General features: G+C 55.5%; 3 protein-coding genes across 3 annotated transcripts; 1 reads left to right on the forward strand and 2 right to left on the reverse strand.

Annotated features, from left to right (window-relative positions):
* Positions 1 to 2,738: 2,738 nt before the first annotated feature.
* IE81DRAFT_325184 (hypothetical protein) lies at positions 2,739 to 5,330 on the reverse strand. Its single transcript, XM_025514434.1, has 4 exons — positions 4,666 to 5,330; positions 4,026 to 4,562; positions 3,869 to 3,954; positions 2,739 to 3,732 (listed from the first exon to the last, which is right to left on the reverse strand). Exons 1-4 carry the CDS (start codon positions 5,046 to 5,048, stop codon positions 2,879 to 2,881), a joined length of 1,860 nt encoding a protein of 619 aa, XP_025367957.1. The 5' UTR covers positions 5,049 to 5,330; the 3' UTR covers positions 2,739 to 2,878.
* Positions 5,331 to 6,646: 1,316 nt separating this feature from the next.
* IE81DRAFT_342472 (hypothetical protein) lies at positions 6,647 to 10,509 on the forward strand (the record flags this gene model as incomplete). The annotated part of the gene is made up of 4 exons (XM_025515697.1): positions 6,647 to 6,671; positions 6,720 to 6,947; positions 7,147 to 8,163; positions 8,255 to 10,509. The coding sequence occupies 4 exons, from the start codon at positions 6,647 to 6,649 to the stop codon at positions 10,069 to 10,071; spliced, it is 3,087 nt and encodes a 1,028-aa protein (XP_025367958.1). The 3' UTR covers positions 10,072 to 10,509.
* A 305-nt stretch (positions 10,510 to 10,814) lies between these two features.
* Positions 10,815 to 15,504, reverse strand: IE81DRAFT_348894 (hypothetical protein; the record flags this gene model as incomplete). Its single annotated transcript, XM_025516316.1, has 6 exons — positions 10,815 to 11,585; positions 11,659 to 13,947; positions 14,017 to 14,667; positions 14,735 to 14,847; positions 14,924 to 15,373; positions 15,453 to 15,504. The coding sequence occupies 6 exons, from the start codon at positions 15,502 to 15,504 to the stop codon at positions 10,815 to 10,817; spliced, it is 4,326 nt and encodes a 1,441-aa protein (XP_025367959.1).
* Positions 15,505 to 15,944: the final 440 nt, after the last annotated feature.

Genomic DNA, 15,944 nt, shown 5'->3' on the forward strand with positions numbered 1-15,944 from the left:
CATGCAAAAATGCGAATCACTACGCACGACTGCAGCGCAAGATGAAGCTCTTGGAGTGAAAGCGGCACAACTCTGTCCACACGTCTTGCACTGTGACTGCTTACTTCAGATGCAGCCTCACCAGCAAGGAATCGTATCACTCCTTCCTTGGACGCGTGGCATGCAGACGAGGAGCGAGCCGGGGTAGGTACAGTGTGAGTCACTACTCTGAGTGCGTTCCCAGCAGCTCTCACGAGTGCTTGCAGCAGCGACATGCAGATGCCCTACTGCGTTCCCCTCTAATCGCCGAATGCCGAACACAGATCGCACCGGAGGACCGGTCACCGAAGCGATAAAGGTACGGCATGCCAGCCAGGGTCTCAGTGCAGTGTGAGTGTCAGAGCTCGGTCATAGATCATCAATCAATGCGAATGAATGGATGCCATCGCATCACCAGACCCTGCGATCTGGACGTTCAAGACACATTTGAGAACCTCCCCCCCCCCGAGTCTGATTTTGATCATCCCTAGAGTTCGCGCAGAAATGATGTCTGTGATTCCACAAATGGGAATGTTTGAGCCTATCAAGAAAGCAATTGTCGCCCAGCCGCTCAATCTTCGTTCACAGACGCAATGCCACCAGCGCATCCGAAATAAAAATTGCATTCTCAACAACTTCAGCCGGCAATGCAAGCAGCAAGCAGGTCGAGCGAGCGACCGAGCGACCATCTCCGCCTCTGTTGTATCTCGCTTGCCATTCACGATTGGATGCGTCTGCCTGCCTGCCTGCCCACAAATGTCTCTCTCTCATCACTCTCTTCTCCCTCTGGCATCCCCAATCCCAGCCGGACAACTTGCGACTTGTGTCGGAGCTGCATGGCCCCTGCTCCTAGCATCTGATCCCGATCGGTGCTTGGAATATCTTTTCTCGGCATGCGAGCAGACCCACGTTGATGAGTGTGAGTAGTACTGCATGGGACCCGGGAGCAGAAAGAAGGATATGACTCAGCGTGAACGGATTACAAGCGCGTGACTCAAGACTCACGACTGTTGTGGCTGCACACTAGACAGCGGACGTGCGCGTACGTGTAATTGTGAATTCGCCTGTGCAAGTCTTGCAGTGTGAGTCTAGAATAAGTCGTGCCGGGGCGGCGCCAAATTCGATCGCGCGCAAGGAATTCTTAGAAAGGTTAACTTGGTCGGAGTTTTGCATGGTTCTTGAAAGGTGGACTGCAATGGCTGGCTATATACAGCCCGTAGCCTCGCGGGCTGGCTTGAATGCGCAAAATCACGAACGCGATCGAATGCAACGCGCGAGTTCTTCATGCCGCGCCGCCGCCTACCATCACACCCATGCAGGCAACAGCGCAGTGTGTGTTTTCCTCCGAGACGTGCGTCCGCCATCACTCAGTGACTCACCAGCACTCACACGCTGTCATGCACCCACCCAGCATGCCCACGCAATCGTCATGCATCGCGGGGCACGACGTGTCGCGTCTTCGCGTCACACATTTTCGCGCGCGACGCGCCTCACATTGTTCATGCACGTGTCGGCCGTGAAAGAAGGCGGCTAAGAGGGGTGCGCGTTGTTCTTTCGAGGAAGACCTGGCATGGGAATCGTGAATCGTGGAAGCTATAGTGATCGAGGCGCTAATTAAGCTATATAGCTAGCTGCTTAATTGCTTGTTTGCTTGCTGCATTCAAAATTGATGGCTGATCTATGCTCAGCTAGGCTGGCCCCTCTCTCTGACAGGACTTCTTTTGGACCCCGCTTTGTAGCTCATGCAGCGACCCTTGCGATTAGCGACCCTGGTTCTTGCGCTACGCTGCGATGTCTTCTCGCTCACTGGGCCACTTCGATCATGAGCGGTCGCGAGTAAGTGTGACCTGGTAAGGAGTCCAAGTGGTGAGTAATCTATCTGCACCGTGTCCGACAGACAGCACGTGCGTAGGGGAGTCACGATCCACCATTCGTGAATCACGTGAATGATGTATTGGGCAAGAGAGCCGGCAATGCGGGGCACCGTACCGCGTCATCCAGCATCGCGCCGGATTCGCGACTGGACACACACATCAACCAGCTCGATCCGGTCCATGTTACGCGCGCACCCCCCCACGACGTCAGAATCGCAAGTCGCAATAACAGCATATATGCATCACAAAACAACACAACAACCTGTTCATGCCCGCAATCCCCCCACCCCGAAATCTTGCGCTCTTCTGTTGGGCAGGAGGACTGGCATGACTGTAAAGGCGCTGCTGCCTGACGATTGGAGCGGCCCAGACAGACGTGCTTTCTACAAAGCTTCTAGCACCTACACCTCGCGATCCGCAATACGAATCTTGCATCCGCTCAGCATCGAATCTTCTTTCCCCCGCGGGTGGGGCCGGAAAAACAAGAGCCAAGATGCTTCAAGGTGAAGAGGGAGCGCCTCGAGTTCCGAGGGGCAAAATTTTCGACTTGTTCTCACCATTCACAAAGCGCATTCCCTCTGATCTTCTCGCTCAATCTGCGCTCATGCCCCCCCCCCCACTAATCTGCTGAGCCGCTTCGCGCTCTCCCCGAATCAGGACTCTTTCACATCCACGTTCATCAGTCATGCTCCGACTTGCAACGATTGCATGGCATTATGACGCTTCTCTTTTTTGTTTGTTTTTTTTTTTTTTTGTGGATCTAGCGCCACCGTGCTCTGCCGTGCTCTTTGTTCTCTTTTCTCGCATTGTCTTTTCTCTTTCTTTTCTTTTCTTTTTCATTTTTTTTTTTTTGGCCCTTGCCAATGGGTCGGTACGAAGCGCGCGCGCGCGGGGGAAAAAGGTGGACTCTTTGAAATGGCGGCACCTCTTGCCTTCTCGTGCTCGTCGTACACGAGCGAGCACAACACCTCTCGAGAGCAGGCGGCTCAATAAGCGAATTCGTTTTCCAAAAGTCTGCTTACCTCTGCATCATCCTCGTCCTCATCGTCGCGCGCGTCCCTCTTTTCATCTTTGTGCTCATCCGCATCTCGACTGTCGTCCTCCTCCTCCTCATCTTCCTCTTGCTCGCTCTCGCTGTCGCTCGCGCTGTCCACCTCGCTCTCCTCCTCCTCCTCCTCTTCATCCTCATCAAACCCAATAAAGTCCTTCTGCGCAGTAAAATCCCTTGCTCTTCGTTTCGCAGGTCTGAAGCTCAATCCGCGCGCTTCCTGCTCCTCCTGTTCGAGCTCATGCGCATCCACTCGCGCTCGTCTTTTACGCGCATTGTCCGCGCCTTCGGCCGGAGGATCCAAAGCGGCCGCATCGTCCCTGAAGAAAATGTCGTCATCATCTCGAGACCCACGCTTCTCTCCAAACTCGTCGAGTGCGTTCACAACGCGCGCTTCTCCCTCTACGATCGGTGCCCTGATCACATGCCACAATCTGCACCCCTTTGTTTCGCACTTGCCATGCTTGGCGAAAGCGGGGCATTCCCACGTATGCCTCTCTGCGCACTGTATACCCCTTTCGCACCAGCCCAGACTCGAAAAGTCTTGACAGATGGGCGCGTCGGGTCCGCTGATCTGCTGCGTATGCGTATAAGGACACGACTCGCCGTTCCTGCACGTCCTCGAGCGCAGGTAGTGGACGCAGTGCGGCGAACGGTGCTCCGAAGGAGTGTGCGATAACAAGCAGGTACCCGTGGGAAGCTTGCAGCCCCCCGGCCGCAACGCTCGAGGACATAACGCTCGTTTGTTGGAGTCGTGCGCGAAAGAGCAAGACAGACCTCGTTTGCATTGACCTGCGCGAGACGGGGTGGGCAGAAAGGAGGAAAGGAGCGGTGGTCCGGGAGGAGTGTCCCGAACGCAAGGATGAGACAAAGCATCTTGAAAAAAAGACGAAAAGGTCGGCGCACATCACACGACAGCTCGACGCACCTGTCTTGGTGTAGTAGGTGCAAAGACCTCTTGGTTCCGACTTGAGCGCCTTGGATCCTTGCGGATCTTCGCCAGCAGGACGTTTGCTACGCAAACAGCCGCGTAATCTAAGTTTCGTCGCACACGCACGCAAGACGACATGCGCGCATATGCTCACCGATGTTGCTCCCTGCTTGCCACTTCCTGACCAAGCCTTTCCATGCGCGCCAACAATCGTCTGCGCACCTTTCCCTGCTTCTTGGCAGCTTTGGCTTCCCTTTTCTGCTTTTTAAGCTCGGCATACTCGGCAGAGATGAGGTTGCCACCTTTGGTCCTGACAAATCCTTGGCCATCCACACTTGCTCGCATGGGAGTCGATTGATCCGATTCGAGCATGCTGCCGTCGGAGCTTGTGCTAGCGGAAGGCTGGGCTTGAGAGGTTGAAGCTGAAAGATGTGCGTGGGTCGCTTGATTGCTGACATCAGATCGACCGGCACTCTTGACCAACTTTGTCCCAGTCGAATCAAAGGTAAAGGTGACTCCATCAATGATGACTTCCCCCATCTTTGCTCCTCTTCGCACGTCTGCTTGTCGAGGTTGTGGCGCAACGGCGGTGGCGGCGGCAGATGAAGAGGCGCCTCTGCCCCTGCCTCGCGAGGTGACACCACGAGGTGTTGCTCGACCGCGCGGGACGTACGATGGGGCGTGCCATGCCCTTAGTGGAGCACGTACCGACGAGGCATTCCACGAAGGGGTAGACTGAGCAGCGGTACGACGGTGACAGAGAAGCTGAGCGATGTGTGGCAGCATACACTCACGTGCTATTCGATGTCGATGCGAGCGATCTGACAGGGACAGGTGCCGGCGTGGTTGCGAAGCTGCTGGTGGATGCGGGTGCTGATGCTGATGCTGGTGCTGGTGCTGGTGCGGTGGCAGATAAGCCGATAGGCGTGGTGACCAGACTACTGGTCGAAGTCACAGATGAGGTGTGATCAGGAGTCGAGGAGTGAAGTATGAGCGAGCGATTCTTGTGCGCCGTTGCAGACCTGCCTCTGGACGCTCCTCTGCCTCTGCTTGAGCCTCTGCCTGCATACGAAGAGCTGCTGGCGAAAGATGACCGGCTAGGTGCATGTCTATGAGACTCTATGGCTCCTGATAGGGCAGCTATTTGCGCCAAGAGGGCCGCATTGTCGTCCGACATGAAACCGAGCAGGGTGTTGTGAAAGGCAAGCTATATATGGAAGGGTGCGAGTGACTGGCCAGGCTGGTTTGGATGCGCACTTCTTTGTTCGAGATTGGCCCTGCGATGGATCGTCGTCGCGAGTACAGAATCTTGAATGAGGACATGGACGTACGTGAGCGGTGTGAACCACGACTCGACTGTGAGTCGAAGTGCTCAGCACGCCCGGAGACAAATGCTGGTGCTGATGAGGTTTGTTTTGAAGTGGTGAAAGGGCCGCGGCGGGCGGCGGCGCCCCTTTCCATGGTTGCTGTTGCATGTGCTGCTGCTATAGCTGGGGACCGACTTTTGAGTGCATGCGTGGATCAGCCTCTGTCCTGATGCAACGCTGATCTGTGTCACGTGACCAAGCATTGCCGAATGGCGTGGGCCGCACCAAATTTCAAATCAAGAATTTGAGATTCATGGTTCAAATTGAATACCTCTATGTGAATCTTGCAACAATCTGAATCTTGCATTATCCACCTGAATCGAAACAGTTGTGACCCTTGACTGATGGATACAATTATGACTTTACACCGACAGTGTTCACAAAAGGAGGCTCGCGATTGAGCAATATGTCAAGCCCACGACTCGTGATGGAGTCATGCGAGTGAGAATGACCGCGACGCGCGACTCACGACTCACGACTCACGACTCACGACTGCAAGTGCGTCCAGTGAGACATGTCGCGTTATTCGACCCTTCACACGGCATACCGCGGTTACATTCAACATTCGACATTCACAATGATTCGATGATGATTTAAACAAGCTACAGCCCTCAGAGACGCAGCTATGCAATCAAGAACATTATTGAAACGTGCTGAGTGAATGCATGTATGCATGCATGCAGCCACGCAGGTCTCGCACCTCCTCCGACGATCCTCAAATCTGAATAGCCTTGAATTTGAATCTTCCCTTGATGAGAACGTGAGCTTGTCGTGCAGCGCGCATCACCGCACCGCACCGCACCGCACCGCCACCGCCACCGATTCACGATGTTGTTGAATCGTCGAACTCATGCTGAATGACTTACACTTGCGTGGTAATCGAGAATTCAAGATTTGTGGTTTGTATCAATTCTGGTCGTGAGTCTTGAGTCGCCAAAGGAATTACGAGTCCTACGAGCAGGTGCGAGTCACGAGTGCACGTTGCGTGGCATCCGCTGTTGGTCCACCATCTTGTTTGCTTGACTCGTGACTCCCGATTCACAGAACTCACCATCTAATCACGCGCTCAACAATCAGCACGCGATCCACGCCTACGCCCACGCCCTCCCTTGCCAACGCAAATTCGCCAGCGTCGACGCGCGATCCAGGTCGCACTCACTACTGGACTGCAACAGTCACGAGTCGAGGCGCAAGACTCACGACTGTCTGCGGCGGCATAAAGCTTCACTCGTGATTGCGCTTACCCTACACACGCAACGCAAGCCCGGTCAGCTCAATCCATTCAAATTCCCCAACGCCCTCAGCACTCACCACATTGTCAAATCCGAGTTTTGAGCAATCGGTCGCTTTCCGTCACTGTAGCATACCCACCGACCCCCCGTAGCGCCCGGTGATTGTGCGGCACATCATGACCTTTCTACGGTCTGACGCAGGTCCCTCTCGATCACCTCTTCTTTCTCGCTCACCCCTCCCTCTTCCAGTCCCAGTCCCAGCACCAGCACCGCAAGAATGGTCATCAAGCCGAAAATATGCAGTGCTGATAGATGCAGGATCCTCAGGATCTCGTATGCAAGTGTACTCGTGGAAAGATGCCATCGTGGACAAGGCTACGAGGACGAGCGGTGGTTTGCCTGTCAAGGTGTTGCCGGATGTGCAGAAAGGTACTTGGGAAGGCAGCGGGTTGGAATGGCAGAAAAAGGTGGAGCCTGGTGAGTGGGATGGTGTCGAGCGGGAGAGCGGCGGGAAGGCAGATAGATAGGCGGGCATCGGTGGCGAACAAGAGAAAATATGGTTGATGTGCAGGGGGGCGGGAGCACAACATCAGGCAGGCGATACCGCACACAGGTGGCGCTGATCACTCCAATCCGATTTCTCCTGCCCTTTTCTCATGGCACCGCAATGCTTCAGGCCTGTCGTCCTTCGCCACACACCCGCAAGATCTATCACTCTACCTCCGACCACTTCTGGATCAAGCAGAGCGCATCGTGCCACCCTCTTCATTGAGCGAGACGCCCATTTACGTGCTAGCAACGGCCGGTCTGCGGCTCTTGTCACCTTCGCACCGCACCAGCGTGCTACGAGAGACGTGTCGGGTAATTCAGACCCAGTCTCGCTTCAAGGTGGACAGGATAGGCAATTGCGAAGAGCAGGTTCAGGTCATCAGTGGAGAGGAAGAAGGTTTGCTTGGTTGGATCGCCATCAACTATCTAATGGACGGTTTCCACTTCAAAGAAGAGGAGGAGAAGAAGAAGAAGAGACCTGACCTGATCGATCATGCGGCTGTCACCTCAAATAGGACGCGCACGCAAAGCACGTTTGGTTTTCTGGATCTGGGAGGAGCATCGACTCAGATCGCTTTCCAGCCTGCCGACCCCGCAGCAGAGGAAGACCTGACTCGCGTCACGCTGCGGATGCTGGATGGGACCGATGTGCAATCGGATGTCTTTGTCACCACCTTTTTGGGGTACGGAACCAATAGGGCTCGAGAGAGATATGTGGAAGCGCTAGCTCTGGGCGCGCACAATACGACCGCCAACAAGACGGACGAGAGACAAAAACAGGTCGCTGCTATTGCTGCCTCCGCTTCGCCTCCATCTTCCTCGACAAAATCCAACGCGTCTTCCACATCCAATGCAGCGCAAAACTTGGTGGCCGCGGCGGCGGCAGCAGCTGTGTCCGACAGCTCGTCACTAATCCTCACGGATCCATGCTTGCCTTCTGGACTATCTTTGCAGACGCAAACCAACGAGACGCTGCTTGGCACTGGCTCGTTCGAAACTTGCTTGGCATCGCTCGAACCTCTGCTGGACAAATCGGCAGCTTGTTCAAGACCGCCTTGCCTCTTTCATGGGGTGCACGTGCCCCCAATCTCTTTTGCTACCAATCACTTTGTCGGCGTATCCGAATACTGGTTCTCTAGCAATGGTGAGTGCCCTTTTTGAATGGGTCATGAGGTGTTGAGCACGCAGCTCACTGCTGCTTGTCCTTTGCTCCTTGTCTACCCACGCTGCACCAGACGTCTTTGGGCTTGGAGGAGTATACGATTTCGTCAGCTTTCAAAAGGCCGCTTCGGACTTTTGTCAGAGGTCTTGGAGCGACCTCAGCAGCACGTTCGAGGGGCACAAGACGTGGGGACCTCAGGTGGACCTAGGTCGGTTGCAGATGCAATGCTTCAAAGCGGCCTGGATGACGACTGTGCTTCACGATGGTATCGGTCTACCCCGCATTCTGGACGCTGGTGGCGATGGGGACGGCAAGCCTCATTCGGATCAAGCGATGGATAAAGCGGACGAAAAGAATTTATTCCAAAGCGTCAATGATGTCAAGGGCTTGGCCGTTTCATGGACGCTTGGCAAAGCAGTCTTGGAAGCTAGCAGGGACATTCCTCCAGCCATCGTCACTGGGTTTCCAGCCAAGGCTCCCATCGTATCCAATCCCGGCTCGTCTTCTTGGGCCGACAAGTGGAGGCCGACTTGGCATAGGCCTGGCGATCCTCTCGCCCCGCCGCTTTCCCCTCTGAGAGCGGGCAAGCATCGCATCAGCGGCGTTTTGGTGCTCCTGTTTGTTTTGGGCACCTTTATGCTCTGCCTCTTTGGCTGCTTCTTCAAAGGCAGAAGTCCCAGAGCTATCAAGCGACGCAACGCTTTCAAGGATGCCTTGCCGCCTCCTTTGGGTTCTTGCTTTGGTATGTTCAGGACGCGAAGCGGAGCAGGAGGGAATGGAAGAGGCGAATATGTGCTTGCGGAGATGGACGAAGGGGATATGGAAGCTGCCACGGGACAGGACTGGGGCGGCGCGGGTGGCACTAGCAGCTCGGAAGAGAATGATCCGAAAGGGGCAAGTCTGGCTAGCAAGGCGGAGAGGAGGAGGTTGCACCGCAACGAAGCGGGAAGGGGTGGTGTTAGCACGTATGGACTATTCGGCTTGCTCGCCTACCCTTTTCGCGCCGTCTTTTGGGGACGAAATGCGGCTAGAGGAGTGGCGGACAGGAACAAGCGAAGAAATGATGCGGATCATGCTACCGCCGCCGCGGCTAGAAGAGCTTTGAGAAGACAAACCAGCACAATGTCCCTCGGAATGTCCACTAGAGCCAATTCGCCCGCCATACCCATTACGGGAGCCTTCAACGGAACATCTTCACCCGTCATCTCCAGGCCTGCAAGTCGAGCCAATGCTCGTTCGCCACGCACCGTCGGCGCAGGTGCCAACAGCACAGCGCACGGCGTAACCCCCATCAGTTCTCCCCAGCCGTTTGGATCTTCGGCGGGGTACTTTGGCAATGCTTGGATCAGCAATGGTGCCGGTGGGGCCGGCACTGGTGCAGGTGCAGCGGGTGCAGCGGGTGCAGGTGCTGGCACTGGCGTTGGCGTGGGCATGGGCGAATCGGCGTTCACGACGATGAGCAGTGGGAGCGCATATGGCTCTCGAGCATCTTCTCGCGTGCCCAGTCGAGCTTCTTCTCCAGCCTTTGGATCAGGCGGCAACTCCGTCTCGCCCCTTACCAATCCCAACAATCAAACCTCTTCAGAATTGAGACCTCCAAAAACGACATTGTCGAGAAATCTGTCGGGGACGAACCTGAATGGGATGCATCATCATGCGCTCGCTCCTAGATCATCGACGGCAGCAGCGGGAGCTTTTGCTAGAAGAGTCAGCGCGTCCAATGGAAACGCTCCTGCACATGGCGTTTATACCGTTGGCACTTCGCAGCATGCATCTCTGCCCCATTCATACTTGCACAGAGCTGCGTCTGGCAACAACCTCATCGGCGGCACCGGCGTCGGCAGAGAACAGGAAATCAGAGAACATCGTGGAGATCTCAGTCTGGATTGAATCCGGCAGCTAGCTCTGAATGCTTTTTGGACGATCAATCAGTATCCGTATGCTCTCTCTCTCCCTCCCTCTCTCTCTTCCTCGCCTTCATCCTCCTTCTGTTGACAGGATGTCGCAATCGCACATGCATCACGCCACTTGCGCCCCCCTCAGGGTTTCTTTCTTGTTCAATGTCGGGACTTGAATGTACAAGTATCCATTGCCCTGCTACTAGTACCACTGCTAATACCCCTTTCAGCACCTCCGTCCATTCAAACTCGGAACAATGCTCGTGTGCATCGGCAAATCAAAATGTGGAAGAGCAGGTGTGCGGTTTTGCGAAAGCCGACGTCGGTACAAAGGGAGGAAAAGGACCTTGGCTCGCGCGCGCGCGCGCGTGCGTGCGCCCGCCAAACAGGGACGAAAATGATACAGTGTACAGTGGAGATGAGGAAGGGGAGGGCGGAGCGCGGTGAAGAAGGTGAGGGCAGAAAGAAGCAGAGGCATGAGGCATGAGCGGCAAAAAGGATTGGCCGGCTTTTTTTTTTTTGCTTTTGGAATTTGGGCTGATCGCAGTGGGCGTACAGTGTTGCGTGACGACGGGTGCGCAAGATGGAATGACGGGGGGGAGCGAAAGCGTCTGCAAAAGCCTCGCTGAACACCGATTCAGAAGGTCGCGATCACACTGCCTTCTGCAAGAGGAAAGCGGCAAAGACCAAAAAGCGAGTGATTCTCCCCACGAGCCTTCCGCCACCTCTTTCATTCTACTTCTTCTGGCGTTTTCGAGCCGCTTCGGCATTGCTGACTTCGTCTGCCGTAATGTCAAGCAGACCCAATTCGGAATCTTCAAGCGGTGGCGGGGAGAGATCAGCTTCATGATCGCCCGCCTCCTCTTCTTCCGCCTCATTGATCAGATCCTCTTCGCGCCTCCTCTTCGCTTGTGGTCTGGGTCGTCCCTGCGCTTGGTGGCCGAGCCCATTGAGATCAGCATCAGCAGCGTCTTGTTGCTGATCCGCCTCTGCATCCCTATCCGCATCTCCGAGCAGCACATCGTTGTCGCTTTCATGAGCAGGCTTGCGAGCAGAAGCTTGCTTGGCAGCTTGCGCCCTCTTGGCAAGTTGCGCGCTCCTCGATGCGATGTTCACCAGCCTCTTCTCATACGACCTCTGCGGCTCCCAAGCCTTTGCAGAAGGTGGCACTTCGATGTCTGCTTCGGCCAAAAGCTTGTCCATAGCAGCTTTGATCCGGATCGCATCTCTGCCAGTCGCCGACGGTAGCAGCTGAGCCAGACCCTTCCAGAAGATGATCGCTCGCGCCTTTAGCGCTTGGTTGCCTGCTTGTTCTGCGCGTAGCGCCTTGCTAATCACGTGCTCGCAGCCTTCGGTGTGGAGCTCGACTAGCGCATGGGAAGGCACGGACTTGAGAACGGCCAGGTGCGCGCCTCGTACAACCAGAGCACCGCTCAAGGATCTGGCTAGGTTTACGAAAGCATTCTCGCTTTCACTGGTGGGATCCTGCTCGAACAAGACGAAAGACTGCACAAGAACAGACCCGTTTTGATGAGCTGCTTTGCTACTTTGTCCAACGCAGGTTTGCACTCGCTCTCACCTGCTTCAAAGACGACAAGACCACATGACAGGCACTGCTTGGGCTGTGCACATAGATAGCTTCTTCCTTGAGAGCTTCGACCAAATACTTGAAGCTAGCATCAAAGATGTGCCCAAGTCGACCGTAGAAAGCCAAGACAGGCGCAGCATGACGGGAAGCGAGCACACCCAATCTGATCGCTGCAATGAAGTGTGACAACGTCTGGCAGAGCTGGTGTTGACGCTGCAGGAATTCTTGCGTTGGTCGGGAGCTGCTGGCTTCGCCCGACCCTGCCTGCTCGCCATTGGTCGTCTTTGCCTTTTTGCCCTTCTTCTTGTTGCGCCTCACATCTGCGTGGCCCTCGTCTTCCATATCGGACAATGCGTCGCTCTCGGAGTCGGCGTCTTTGCCTTCATCTTCTGCTCTTCCGTTCGAATGGCGAGTCGTTTCAGATCGCAACTCATCGGCATACCTCTCGAGTTCGCTCCTGACATACTCTCCGCACTTTTCTTGCAGCTCAAAAGAGCATTCCAGACGGAGAGAAGCAGGCATCTTGGGTCTTGCAGCGGTCGTCGAAAAGCCTCCCGCCGCGTCCTGCGCAGCTGCTACAGCGGCATCATCAGCAGCGGCGAGGTTGCCGTGCATAATGTGAATATCCAAGAGGTGCCTCAGCGCTTCTTGCTGCACGCCCACCGCAATATTGGGGTGCTCTCCAGCGATGTAGCCCCTCATGAGCTCCAAAAGTGTTGTTCGTTTGTCGACCAGAGGACCAATCAGAGCTTGTTGTGTCTCCTCGCCTTCCGCGGAGGCTTGAATGACAGCGTGCGTCTTCCACATGATGTACAGCGCGAGCACACCAAGAGCGCTCTCGACGAGTGCTGCTTCTTGAGCGTAGCCCAACCGCCCTCTCGCAGCAAGACCGAGAACAACGTCCAAAGCTCTAGTAAGCTGGCCCTTGTCGTCGTCCTCCAATGCAGCGCTCATATCGGTAACTCGCGCCAAGTGCCGCATTCTCCGCATCGTCGCAGCAAGCAGGTGCACTTCGGTCTCATCAAAGGTTGCCAATTCCACCTCGCGGCCCGCCATGGGATCTCTGGACGCGCTAGCAAGCGTCTCATGCAATCCAGCAAGCTTGAGCGCATTCGTCTCCGCCAACGATTTGGTCTCGATGAAGTGCGAGATGGAGCCGACAGCGTTGGCCAACAAGGTGGGCTCAACGTGGCGCAAGAATTGATCGTTGACTTCGTCCCAGAGCGCTTCGTAAGCGGAGATTTGCTGCGTGTCGACGTAAAGGTCCAAATCGATGTATTGAGGTAAGAGCAAGATATCTGCAATGCGCGGAGCGTCGGTCCTGTACTTTGAGAACAGCTTGGGAAGAGCAGGGATGAGGTCGCGTGTCATTTTTGAAAGCGCCTTGATGGGATCATCCTCGTCATCATCATCTGCTGCGTCTGCGCTTTGTGCAGCTTTGCTCTTCGCGTGGCCGGACTCTTTCGCAGCTGAAGCTTGCTCCTTTGTCTTGCTGAGAATGGCTACGAGTGCTTCGAGAAGCACTGCTTCTTCCTCGCTCGCGAGGATGTACAGGCTTTGTCGTGAAGCAGTGTCGCTTTCAGCTGTAGCAGCTGCTCTTCCGCGACCCTTTTTGGCAGCCGGCCGCGCAGTCCTAGAATCGCCAGACGTGGCCGAGTGGTCAAGGAGCAGCAGCTCCACGAGCGGAGCCCACTGCTGGACCGCCTGAACGGAAGACCACAACGCGTTGACAGCGAGACCGACGCGGCCTTCCGCCAATCCTCCGAGCGACCAAGAGAGTTCTTCTGCCTGTTCCCCGCTCTGCGCCGACGACTGCGACTCCGACTGCGTTGCAACAGCAGCATCTAGTCGTCCAGCGAAGCGCACCAGCAGCTCGGCAAAGCACTTGAAGCGCAGCTTTGAGAGTTCACCTTCGTAAACCTCGAACGCCTGACCATGTTCAGAGCTAGGTTCGGGTCCAAGCTGTGATTCTCTTCCTTCCACGAGAGCATCGAGCATGCCAGCTACAAAGCCAGCGACCGCGATCCGGATCTTGGGCTCTACGTCGAAGATGTGAGAAGCCAACGAGTCTCGCTGCTCGTCTTCCAACAGACCGCGCTTGTCGATTGTCACCAGTACGCCGATGGTCGCAACGCGAACGTTCAAGTCCACGTCACCCGTGGCCATCTCTACGAGCCTGCCCTTGAAGAGATCCGTAAAGTGACGCACGCTTTCGGGGATGTTGCCCCGACCGTAAAGGCCACTGATGCCCTTGATCGCCGCGATTCTCACGTCGGGATGCTGCGGAGAGAATCCTTGTGTGAATGAAAAGAAAATTAGGCGAATGTCCGCTAGCCTCTGGTCACTCACCGTGTCTGGCAAGACCCAGCCGAGGTACCTAAAGTAAGAGCTCTGCATAAATTGCTCAGGCTGCACCTTCATCCAGGCGCTAAGTTCGCTGACGCAGTCGGTTCGAATATTGGGATCCGAGTCGCGATATCGGTGGACGTACACACTGGTCATGAGCTCTTCTAGCGCATCGTCGACTCTCTTTTTGCGGCCAGAGATGCCTTTGACATTCGCTTCGAACTCTGTCAATCGAGATTTGTCACCTCTGGCCTTCCTTCGTTCCGCATCCCGCGCTTTGATGGCGCTAGCACGCTCTTTTGCCAGTTCTAAACTGACCTTGGCCAAGGAACCTATTGCCCACAAGGCCAAGTCCGTGGCGGTATGCCTGAATGCGCGCACGGAGGAAGAGCTCATAGCAGAGACCCAGGCTATGAAAGTCTCGACCAGGACCTCGTCGTAGAGGACTTCGGCCTCGGCGGCAGTCTGGAATAGCCGATCCAAGAATTCCGCAAGAGATTTCCTGAATTTTTTGTAAGAAGCTGCTTTGGAAACGAGGGGATATGACGGGAGCAGCTCTTTCTTAAAAGCTTCTTGGATCTCGTCCAGGTTGTCAACGATGGCATCAATGTCTTGTGCGACATGCTCATCGGCTTCGTTGTTGCAGCCGCAGCACTGAGAGGAAATGTCAGGTACCAGCGTCAGCAAAGACTCGTCTGATGAGGATGCTCGATGCGCTCACTCTGAAGAAGAACGTGACAAGTTGTGATAGCGCTGTTCCAGCATTGACTTGGTACGTCACGACCCAGTCTTCAGCCGTACTCTGCAGGGCGGTATCGGGATCCTTGACAGAATCTGGGTGTGGCGGTGTCGATTTGAGCGTCTGGGTGCACGTATGCGTCGCTGCGGGCTTGAACGCGACTCGACTCACTGAACAATGCGTTGTCCTCTTTGATGTTCAACTCTTCCTTGTTGCCTACCGTCTTGCGCACCCCGGTGGAAGCAACTCTTCTAGTAGCCTTGGGACCTGCTGCAGCTGCTCTGCCTTTGGCGTGCCCCGCCGTCGCCCCCTTTCGACCGGCTCCAAACGCGCCAGTCTTTGTCTTGGCCTTCGCAATTCTCTTCGCTTTGGGTTGTTCGCGAGACTTTGCGCCTGTCGATTTGCGTTTCTTCCCGGGGCTATTGAAATCGCCAGTGTCGTCCAGATCTCTCTCCTCCTCGGAAATTTCCTCGTCCGTCTCGAGATTTGCATCCACTTCTGACAGACCCTCGCTCGCATCGTCCTCTTCGCTCGGCACATCTGAAAGATCACTCTCACCACTGAGTGCTGAACCCGAAGCTGCAGCACTTTTGCCCGCTCCGTTTGCTTTCTTCTTTCCAGCTGCGTGTCAACGAAGGAAGAGGAGCGCAATTATTAAGCACTTGTCCTTCAAGGCCTTCGATTCGATTTGTAGACTCACTATGTGGGTTTGCAGCCGCAGCCGAACGCTGCGGTCGAGTCGTGAGCGCCATGAAGGCGACGTTGAACTCCTTTGGTGTTGGAAATGCGGGCTGCCGGAGTTCTGCTGGTGGTAAGTGACACGCCTTTATGAGCCTGCGCTTCGAGCGTACGCGAGAGAATGTGTGGAGCTGAGCTGAGCTCGGAGCGTGCTCGAGAATCGCAAGGGGAGCGGAGTGTCGACTTAGCTTAGTCGCGGTCGTATTGAACACGAGTTGAAGCAGATGCGACCCGCGTCGTGTCGTGTTGTCAGGTGTTCATCTGATGTGGACTTCCTCTGGCCCGCGCGCAGCGGCGCGCAGACCCCCCGCGTTCAACGTTCAGCAATTAACGAAGCTTACGCGCGGTCGCACGCGCAGTCAGCGACGCGACGTGTTGCGGCTGCTGCATGCATGCAGCATGCGCGCGGCTGCACCAGGCAGAACGTATAGTCGCGCGAACTGATCGTGACTTG

This window comes from Ceraceosorus guamensis (assembly GCF_003144195.1).
Source record: "Ceraceosorus guamensis strain MCA 4658 unplaced genomic scaffold IE81scaffold_56, whole genome shotgun sequence".
In the NCBI taxonomy this organism is placed as follows: Eukaryota; Fungi; Basidiomycota; class Exobasidiomycetes; order Ceraceosorales; family Ceraceosoraceae; genus Ceraceosorus; species Ceraceosorus guamensis.

What these genes read in the sequence shown, in the direction of transcription:
- IE81DRAFT_325184 (XM_025514434.1), bottom strand. Translation starts at nt 5,048, where the DNA reads ATGTCGGACGACAATGCGGCCCTCTTGGCGCAAATAGCTGCCCTATCA. An exon ending in GCATCGACATCGAATAGCAC is followed by an intron (nt 4,563 to 4,665) that starts GTGAGTGTATGC and finishes TGCTCCACTAAG; the next exon opens with GGCATGGCACGCCCCATCGT. An exon ending in GCAAGCAGGGAGCAACATCG is followed by an intron (nt 3,955 to 4,025) that starts GTGAGCATATGC and finishes CTGTTTGCGTAG; the next exon opens with CAAACGTCCTGCTGGCGAAG.